We start from the raw sequence: 10,886 nt of genomic DNA on the forward strand, positions 1-10,886 counted from the left end.
CCTGAGTAGCTGGGATTACAGGTGCCCGCCACCACGCCTGACTAATTTTTGTATTTTTAGTAGAGACAGGGTTTCACCATGTTGGCCAGCCTGGTCTCAAACTCCTGACGTCAGGTGATCCACCTGCCTCAGCCTCCCAAAGTGCTGGGATCACAGGTGTGAGCCACCGTGCCCAGCCAGCCCTTAGGTTTTTAACCTCAGATCTTTATTGCAGTTACCTGCCACTGAGGATCTAGCCCTTCCCTACTTTTTCCTAGTCAGTGATAATAAAATATTAGTAAAATATGTTTTCTATAATAGAACAGAAAACAATTGAACACATTTTCTATCACAAAATACACTGAGATTGAGTTCTTGGTACCAAGGATTATTTTTTAATAACCATCTTATTCTGAGATTTTTCTTTTAGAAAGTTGAAATATGAAACTTTAATAATGGTTACCATTTGGAATGAGAATTAGAGGAGGAGAGCGACATCTTATAATTGTTTGAATTTTTTCTACCATATGTCACTACATTTTTTTAAGTTAAAATAAAACCTGCCGGGCATGGTGGCTCATGCCTGTAATCTTAGCACTTAGGTAGGCCGAGGCAGGCGGATCACCTGAGGTCAAGAGTTCAGGAGCAGCCTAGCCAACATGGCAAAACCCCATCTCTACTGCACATACAAAAATTTACCAGGCATGGTGTTGCATGCCTGTAGTTCCAGCTACTGGGGAGGCTGAGGCAGGAGAATCGCTTGAACCCAGGAGATGGAGGTTGCAGTGAGCTGAGATCGTGCCACTGCACTCCAGCCTGGGTGACAGAGCAAGGCTTCATCTCAAATAAATAAATAAATAAATCCATAACAGAGCAAGGCTCCATCTTAAATAAATAAATAAATAAATAAAACCATGACTTCAGAACTTTACTGTGTGAGAGGCACTGTGCTACCCTGTGAGGAAGTGTTTCACATTCCTCATTTTATATCAGAACTGAGGCTCAAGGGCTTATTCTCACCACCAATCATGGTGTGTGGCTTGGGTGGAGAATTTGAAATTCACTCAAGCCACCTTTGGTGGGGAGTAGTCGAGCTTACTGTTGAGGGTCTAATATCTAGACTCAGAATGCTTTGGGTTTGAAACAGCTCTCAAGTAACTACTTTGGGCAAGTTACTTAAACTCCTCTCATTCCTCATATGCAGAATGAGAATAATGATAGCACTTATCTCCTGGGGTTCTTGTCGAGAGTAAAGGAGGTATCCTTGTAAAACACATAGAAAGTGCCTGGCACTCAGTGATAGTGGTGTCAGTTCCCCTGTATAGGTTCTAGCCCTGACTTCACCTGACCTTATAGTTCTAGTGTCTAAATCCTGATTTATAATAATTACTATGCCTCTTAATCCAAATTCTAGAGCAGAAACCTCTCTCTCACCTTGGGTTAGGTTTTCTTCCTGGTCAAGTTGGCTATGATTAGGAAATAGTCTCTGTGCCCCTCTAGAAAGGCCACTCTTTCAGCAAGACTGGGAGGAATGACATAGGCTGGGCAGGTTATCTAAATGTATTTACTAGAATGACACAGTAGAACTTAAATGTGTTTGATCTTTTAAACTTTCCATAGTTTCCAAATGTTTTGAAAGGAGTCAAAGCAATGTTATTTTTTATTGTGAAAAAAGAAAAATGCCATTCTTCTAAACTTATTTTCCTGTGTTATAATAGTACATTGTCTCTCTAATAGGTTAATAGTCAGAGCCTACACAATAACCTTACTTATTTTTCAGGTTACAGAATACCTATATGCTAATAAAATGGCTTTCCGATACCCAGAACCTGAAGACAAGGCCAAATATGTTAAAGAAAGAATATGGCGGAGTGAATATGATTCCCTGCTGCCAGATGTGTATGAATGGCCAGAATCTGCATCAAGCCCTCCTGTGATAACAGAATAGAAGCACTCCCCGATAAATACTTTCTGTGCTCCAGGGAACCCCTTTTTTCAGACAAGAAGAGATAATGTCTTCAGTTTTATGGTGTTTTCTGTGTTTTGTTCTCCCTGACCACTTTGGTTGATGTATTTTTTCCATGCGTCTCCACATCTGTTGGGGTAGACGTGTTGATTGATTGCATTGCCCACCAGCACCCTACAATCAGATAGTTGTGATGCTTTAATTCTAACATACAGCCCATACCACATCCAGGAGATGTAAAAAGTGTGTTTGTGAATGTCTTCACTTGTACTCTAATTCAGACTTGCCAAAGTATTTGCTATTTACTATTATGGGTAATACTCTTCTCTGGCCTAGTTCTTACAGAGCTACTAAAATAGAAATTTACTTTTATGGATAGAAGTACAGAATTTTGAGAAGAAACTAAATTTTCACCAAATTTTAAGGAAGAATTGTCATTATCTAAAAATGTTCTTATATATCTGCTTCATCTTAGCTTCATACTCTGAAATTCCCTATAGCAGACAGAGCTAGGGAAATATTAAAAATTTACCCTATTTATTTTCTGGAAATAAATCAAGCCTTAACTATAACATTATGAGAGTAATGGGAACTACTGCTGGCTTTAAGTAAATAAAAGTCATTGTTTTCAACAGTGTATAAAAATCATAGTGTAACCTTTTTATTTAATAAATATCTTGCATTTAATTGCTTCAGTTATGCTATCTTATTGCCCAACTAGAAATTTAGATTTGCTTATGAAAAACACATATTTTTGTTACTTCTAGATGATTCTAGGAGGGAGTATAAGATACCTAACTCATATGGGAACATCACATGACTTTTTAAATCTAAATTAGTCATGCTTCACATCAAAATGAGTCATATTTAACTGGAGAAACTATGCCCTTATTCCAGAACTGATGCTCTTTATTACTTGAGATAATTTTGGAATGTTACTATGATACTGTTTCTTTGAATATCATTAGTAGTGACAACTCTTTCTCCATTGAAGGCAGACTTAATTTTTTTAAACCACCAAAATTAATTTAGAGCTAAGTGGGGATGAATAAGGTTGGTGTTCATCCGGGAAATGCCTTTTTTAATCCCAGTAAAATGGGTAATAATGGCTATCCAGAACAGTTTTCTTGTGTGGCTTGCATATTGAAGAATTCTAAAGGAAAATGTATCTGCCTACCATGCTTGCTTTTAGGGAAGAAAACTGAAATGCTCATTCTAGGATAGTAACAACAACAGATAATTCATCGATAATATGAGCATGCACAGTATTTGATATTGCTCTGTAGGAAAAAAGAGACTTCATTTTTTTCATCTTCTGCCTATGAATACAAATTGATTCTTTCTTTTCTTTTTTTTTTTTTTTTTTTTTTTGAGACAGAGTCTCACTCTGTTACCAGGCTGGAGTGCAGTGGTGTGATCTCAGCTCACTGCAACCTCTGCCTCCCAGGTTCAAACGATTCTCCTGCACTCAGCCTCCCAAGTAGCTGGGACTACAGGCACACGCCACCACGCCCCGCTAATTTTTGTATTTTTAGTAGAGACGGGGTTTCACCATGTTGGCCAGGAGGGTCTCGATCTCCTGACCTCGCGATCCGCCCACCTCAGCCTTCCAAAGTGCTGGGATTACAGGCGTGAGCCACTGCGCCCGGCCAATTTTTTTTTTTTTTTTTTTTTTTTTTTTGAGACAGAGTCTCGCTCTTGTTGCCCAGTCTGGAGTGCAGTGGCATGATCTCTGCAACCTCTGCCTCCTCGGTTCAGGCGATTCTTCTGCCTTAGCCTCCCAAGTAGCTGGGATTACAGGCACCCGCCACCACACCCAGCTAATTTTTGTATTTTTAGTGGAGACGGGGTTTCACCATGTTGGCCAGGCTGGTCTCAAAATCCTGACTTCAGGTGATCCACCCACTTTGGCCTCGCAAAGTGCTGGGATTACAGGCGTGAGCCACCACACCTGGTCCAATTCATCATAATTCTGAATATAATTTAATAATTTTAAAATGGTTGCAATGGCATTGCCATTTGGAGTATGGGAAAATGCAGTTGGTTAATTCATTGAACAGATTAGTAAAGTCAGAAGTCTTTTTCATAACATATGGTCACAATTCCTTTCTTTTAATTAAAGACAAAAGATTTATGGGTTTTGGTTTGTTTGTTTTAGATATGGGGTTTTGCTATGTCACCCTTGCTGGAGGGTGGTGGCTGTTCACAGGCGGGGGTCATAGAGCACTGCAGCCTGGAACTCCTGGGTTCAAGCTTTCCTCCTGCCTCAGCCTCCTGAGCAGCTTGGACTAAAGGTGTGCACCACCGCACCTGGCTGAGAGGCTTCTGTTTTTCATGTTCCCTTTATCAAAACAAAATCATGCCTAAACATACTCTCTGTGTGAAATCTTGATTTTAGTTCAACCTAAGAAGTATAATAAATATAAACGTGTTTCTTGCTTAGTGTTTATTGAAGGCAGGAACGTATGCTGAATTAAAGTAATTTTACTATGAAGTTTGCTTATTAAGTATGTCTGGTACAGTCTTCATGGAAGTTATTAAGTATTTTAAGGAAAAAAATAGGCTAAATGGCATATAGCCTGCTTAAATAAAACAATTCTATTTTTTTAAAAAGCTCCCAATTTTCATTGTTATTTACCAATCTTTCAACAAGTATCAATTATTGGATGTAAATTAAAGTAAAATTGCTTAATATTTAAGCTAAGAATACAGGAAGGACTATTAGCATTGAGGAAATCAGGGGAGGCCAGAATGGCATCAAGCTGAAAAAGAAATTAAAACATTACCTTCAATGAGACTTTACCTAGCAAGAAGGTAATTATTTTGAATAACAGCAATAGAGAATCTTTTATTTTGAATTGAGAAGAAATTCTGATGATTAGAGTGTCAGTAAGTAGTAGGAAAAGATAAGAATACATGTGTTTCTAATCTCCCACCACCACCTGTTGTATGGAACAAATTGGATTACTAGCAAGGGTAAGGTTTATTGACAATGAGAAGTTTTAGTCCAAGATTTTAGTTAAAATATTTTAAAATTTTTGGATTCATAACCAAGAAGTTGCCTCAGATCACTGTGAAGCTTTAAAATGCAGGTGCCATTGCTCCTCCTCCCTCCAGGCCCCCAGGGGCAGAGCCCTGGCTGGTGTCTCTTCAGGAGGACCCCTGACACACCGATTCTGCCCTCACAATCACTGCGTTAAAGCAGGCAGCAGAATCTTTTGGAGAACTAACAAGATTCTGATGCTGATGCATAGGGCCTGGGGTGGGGCCTCAGATTCTGCTTTTTTTTTTTTTTTTTTTTTTTTTTTTTTTTTTTTTTTTTTTTAGACAAGGTCTCTTCCTTTTTCCTTTCTCACTCAGGCTGCAGTGAGTGGCGTGATCTTGGCTCACTGCAACCTCCACCTCCTGGGCTCAAACGATCCTCCCGCCTCAGCCTCCTAAGTAGCTGGGACTATAGGCGCAAGTCTATGCAACCACCCAGCTAATTTTTGTATTTTTAGAAGAGTGGGGGTTTTGCCACGTTGCCTGGGCTGGTCTCGAACTCCTGACCTCAAGTGATCCAACCACCTCAGCCTCCCAAAGTGCTGGAATTACAGGCATGAGCCACTGCACCCAGCCAAGAATGTCTGTTTCTGACAAGCTCCCAGGTGATACCTATGCTGCTGGTACAGTGAACAACATGCTGAGAGGCATTGCTCCAGGATACTGCATGTAGTGAGCAGTTCTTTAGCGTTTATGTGTCATATACTTCAAGTTACATGAAAAAGATCAACAGAAATGATGTTCTTACACAGAATAGTTTTCATCTAGTTTTATTATGTTTTTACAGGCTGTTTACAAGAACAACAATTAATAGAGAATTTTTGAACATATTTTTCTGAAAACATAAAAACTAGAATACTCTTTAATTCTAAATTATAGATTTGTAGCATACTTAGTAAACCTAGTAACCAATTTTCATTTGTAAAAGATTAGCTATCAAATGGACATTTATTTCTCTTAGTTTTCTTATGAAATGACTTGCCTTATCCTTTGTCCTTTTTCTGTAAATTGTCAGCCTCTGGAGAAATAGGATTTTACATTTTTGCAAATGAGTTGCCAATGAATTAAGACCAAAACATCATTATTAAGGAGTATGAAGCATTATTTACTGGCTCTCAGATAACAGAAAACCCAAAAGGGATGGTGGCGGAGTGAAGAAAGCCTTGCCTTGGGAAAAATACTTCAAATGCTCCCATAGCTTTTTTTTCTCAAGCCCAGTCAGTATCCTTCAAGGATAACTTTTTCATACTTTTTTTTTGGTTTGTTTGTTTCTGCTAGCTTTATGACAGAGGTTATAATATTCTTTTCTCCTCTCTTCTTTGACGTGTTATGTTGTCTCTTTTTTTTTTTTTTAAACTTCTTCATGCTCTTAAAAAGCTCCAGAATGGCCAGGCGCAGTGGCTCACGCCTATAATCCCAGCACTTTGGGAGGCCAAGGCAGGCGGATCACGAGGTCAGGAGATCAAGACCATCCTGGCTGACACGGTGAAACCCCGTCTCTACTAAAAATACAAAAACTTAGCCAGGCGTGGTGGCGGGCGCCTGTAGTCCCAGGTACTCGGGAGTCTGAGGCGTGAACCCGGGAGGTGGAGGTTGCAGTGAGCTGAGATCGCGCCGCTGCACTCCAGCCTGGGCGACAGAGCGAGCCTCCATCTCAAAAAAAAAAAAAAAATCTCCAGGGTTCTGTTGAATTCACCAAAATGGGGTCAGCTCTGGTGAGCCTATGTAATACTCGAGAACATTAATATAAACCCATAGCTCTTTACTGGGCTTCCATTTAAAGGGAAGTCCTAAGAATGAAATGGCACCAGCATCCTGTTTCCATCCAAGACAAGACCACACGTGTTCAGGTGCCATGTATTCATATAGCTCTCAACTGATTGGTGATTTGCACTTTGTGCATCTAATTATTAAAATGAAACTCTCTACAGGTGAGCTGAAGTAACATACTTCATATTTAAAAAGTTCACAGCAATTTGACCATAGAAAACTTTCTCATCTGAAATCAGGATAAGTTTTTTTAATGTAAGCAGAGAAAAAACTCAGTGTTTTATTTCAAATTTCAGTAAGTTCAGGTGGGCCTAATTAAGACATGACTGATATTACAAATCCTATTCTTGCCAGAAGTTACTTAGATAGATTAGTGATTAGATTTTAAAAACATTATTTTCCTTTCTTGAATAAGGAAAATTGTGCATCTCAAAGAGAAAAGTAAATATGGAAATATGTTCATAGTTCAGTTGCATAAAATAGACACATTAAGTCAAGTGATTTGAATGCTTAGTGTCTTTTGGTAAACAGCATTTTGTCAACAAACTTTTCATATGGCTATAGAATCTTGTTTTTTCCAAATAAAAACTTTGCAATTGGGAGTTATTCCTCCATTCAGCACACTTTTTAATGTTAAGACTAGGGGAAACTTGTGGGTATATATTCAGTGGTTTTCAGGATTTTCTTTTATGTTCTAGAAAAGTAATTTTTCCTTTCCTAGTTTTAAGTATATATTCTAGCAAATCGTTGATTCCTATACAGCCATTGGATTATCACCAACACATTTGGTATATACAGTGGGCCGATAATGACAAACTAAAGTCTGTGGTTAATACCTACTGTATACCAGACACTGTTCTAAGGATCTGACATATTTAATCCTCTGTTTACCCTCTGTTGCTGTGCCTGATTTACAGACAGAGACAGAGGCACAGAGAGGTTAAATGACTTGTCAAAGGTCTTATGATGTGTGGCAGAGCCTGGGTTTTTAGCTCAAACCCCTCTCAGTGAAGAAAGGCTTCTGTGTAGGCAATTTCATCTAATACCTTCATGAACTGTTACTTCAGATGAGAATTCTCACTTATTCTTTTTTTTTTTTTTTTTTTTTTCTTTTCTTTGAGACAGAGCCTTGCTCTGTCTCCCAGGCTGGAGTGCAGTGGCACAATCTCAGCTCACTGCAAGCTCCACCTCCCGGGTTATGCCATTCTCCTGCCTCAGCCTTCCGAGTAGCTTGGACTACAGGCGCCCGCCACCTCGCCCAGCTAATTTTTTGTATTTTTAGTAGAGACGGGGTTTCACCGTGTTAGCCAGGATGGTCTCGATCTCCTGACCTCATGATCCACCCGCCTCGGCCTCCCAAAGTGCTGGGATTACAGGCGTGAGCCACCGCGCCCGGCCTCACTTAGTCTTTTACCAGTTCATCTGATTTTTACTTTGTTCCCATTTATAATTCAAATATAATATAGACGTCTTATTCATTTAGTCTTCAGCATTTTAAGTATTCGACACGAACATTAAAGATTTGGTGTTGAATTTAATAAATTACACCAAAAAGTCTCAGTAGCCAATTCACTAACATCTTTTGATTGGGTAATCTTCACAGAATCAACAACTGTTAACACTTCTGTGCAAATAAATTTCAGTTGTGCTTATATAATATTCACTTTAGGAATCCACCTGTCAATTTGCAATTCAATTATAAGGTATATTTTAAGTGATATCTATGTATTGTATACACATATTCCATTGAAAGGTGAGAATAATTAGAAAGTAGTAATATAAAAATGTGTATGAAATAAGAACTTTCTTAAAAGACCTAGTTTAGCTAAATATATGACAATATAAAATGCCTGCCCAATGTTTTATTATACTTTGTCTAATGACCTTTAAATTTAACTGAAATTAAAACAGTACTTTTGCAGTTGATATTTTTGTGTTCCCTTTGTTAACATACCAAGCACTAATTATTGACTTCAAGGAAGCCACGTATCGCAAGTCATTGCTTAGCCTTTCACATCTTTGTGTTGATAAGATGATGGAATGGGTAGTCTTGTAGTAATTGCTTATGGGAATGCTAGTTTAAGAGGAATGCCTTGTATAGAACATATTATACCAGATTGACTTGTTAAAAATGGTTCCAAGAATCAGTCTAAAAACTTCAGAATTATGTGAATTATTTTTTCTCTTTTGTGATATGTTGTAATGAGATGTGTGTTCTTATATTTTCTTAGTAAAATTTTCTTACGCATAAAATGCTTTATGATCTTGTTTTTAAAGGCTCTGTGTATAGGACACTTTTAAAACTTGGTAATATAAACCTTAACACACACTCTCTCTCTTTCTCTCTCTCTCCAGAATACTTGATCTCTTGGGAGTGTATTGTTGGACTTAAATTCGCATATGGAGTACTAGTTTTGCTCCTCATCTTTTCATTCCCTTTTGTTGAGCTTCCTACCCTATTCCTCTCCTTACTTGATTTAATTATGATACTAAAGGAATTCTCTATCGCCTTTTCTTCTCCCCACTTCTCACACGCAAACACCAAGACCCTAATGTTAAGATACTAAATCAGGAGAGACTATGTTGATTTTGTGATGAAGGGGGGAATTATATAATAACAAATACCTACTGAGACCCTCAGATAAAAGTTCTTTTTTTGCCTCAGGATTCATGAATAGCTCCCAGGAGTCCACGAAGCCCCTGAAATAATACATGATCCTATGCTTGTGTCTCTTGGAGGGAGAGAGTCCATCACCTTCATCAAAGGGCCCTTTCTTTTCCCGGGATAGGTTGAGAAAAACTAGCCTACGCCTCTTTTTTTTTTTTTGAGACAGGTTCTCACTCTGTCACACAGGCTGGAGTGCAGTGGGGCGATCTCAGCTCATTGCAGCCTCTGCCTCCTGAGTTCAGGTGATTCTCCCACCTCAGCCTCCCAAAGTGCTGGGATTACAGGCGTGAGCCACCGTGCCCGGCCGGCCTACACCATTTTTTGACAACTCCATCATACTTCTTTATTGGGAGGGCTGGCATGGTGAAAGACAGGCCCCAACTTGCATGGAGGCTGAAATAGGTAGCCAGACCAATAAAGGCCTATCGTTGCCTCTATAGCAAATAACACCCAGATACCTCAGCAAGAGCAGTGGGTCAGCAGCACCTCCTTCCCCAAATACAACTGCTCTGTTCTTGAATCCTGAACAGTGTGGACCTCAAATACCACCTGGTCTGTGTCTAAACTGAATAGAATACAACTTCAAAAACAAATGATTTTCCTTCTCAAGCTGATCTAAAAATTACACTTACAACCTTGCAGATCTCCAACTGCTGGGAATATAAGTAACTACCATCCCCAATTGCTGCGCTCTGAAATTCATCATGGCTTTCACATGGAAGCCATGCCTCCTGTGGGCTGCTCTTAGCCAGTGACTTCTCACAGCAGGGATGGTATGACAGGCCTATTCCTGGAAGACAGGAGAGTCCTCTGATGCATAGCTTTAGCTCAAGCCCTGCCCCGTGGCCTTGCCAAGCTCAGAACTGTCCTTCAACCTAAGGCACTTCTTCACTCAACCTCTCTTTCTTTCCTCTCTTTCACTTGGGATCAGATCTGTATGATGCTATGAAGGCTGTTGCAGGCTCTTCCTGGCTCCCTCCCCACCTTCACAGACATTTCTTCTCATAAAAATTACTTGCATATCAGCTGGGTATGGTGGCTCATGCCTGTAATCCTAGCACTTTGCGAAGCTGATGTGGGAGGATTTCTTGAGCTCAGTAGTTCGAGGCCAGCCTGGGCAACAGAGTGAGACCTCATCTGTACAAAAGATACAAAAAATTAGCCAGCATGGTAGTGTGCCCCTGTAGTCCCAGCTACTCGGGAGGCTGAGGAGGGTGGATTGCTTGAGCCCAGCAGGTCAAGGCTGCAGTGAGTCCTGACTGAGATGTTCCTTCTTGGATGACCCAGACTAACAGAGCAGTTGATTCAGGATGTAGTTTTGCAGATGAGAAACACTAAAACTATTAGAGCTATTGGTAAGGTAATTAGACTTTCTAGATTTTCTGATATGATCTTTCTTCCAGATATACTGTCTCAACTCCAGACCATGTTGTGAGCTAACCTAAACCAATTCGGACACAT

At 39.6% G+C, this 10,886-nt stretch overlaps 1 protein-coding gene across 1 annotated transcript in view; it reads left to right on the forward strand.

Annotated features, from left to right (window-relative positions):
- The window catches only part of ME2 (malic enzyme 2), a 69,887-nt gene extending 67,255 nt beyond the window's left edge, over positions 1-2,632 (forward strand). Inside the window, exon 16 of the mRNA XM_034943720.3 lies at positions 1,760-2,632. Coding sequence (XP_034799611.1) covers positions 1,760-1,927 — 168 coding nt within the window. The 3' untranslated portion in view covers positions 1,928-2,632. The remainder of the gene's footprint in view (positions 1-1,759) is intronic.
- The last annotated feature ends 8,254 nt before the right edge of the window (positions 2,633-10,886 follow it).

This window comes from Pan paniscus, chromosome 17, assembly GCF_029289425.2.
Source record: "Pan paniscus chromosome 17, NHGRI_mPanPan1-v2.0_pri, whole genome shotgun sequence".
In the NCBI taxonomy this organism is placed as follows: Eukaryota; Metazoa; Chordata; class Mammalia; order Primates; family Hominidae; genus Pan; species Pan paniscus.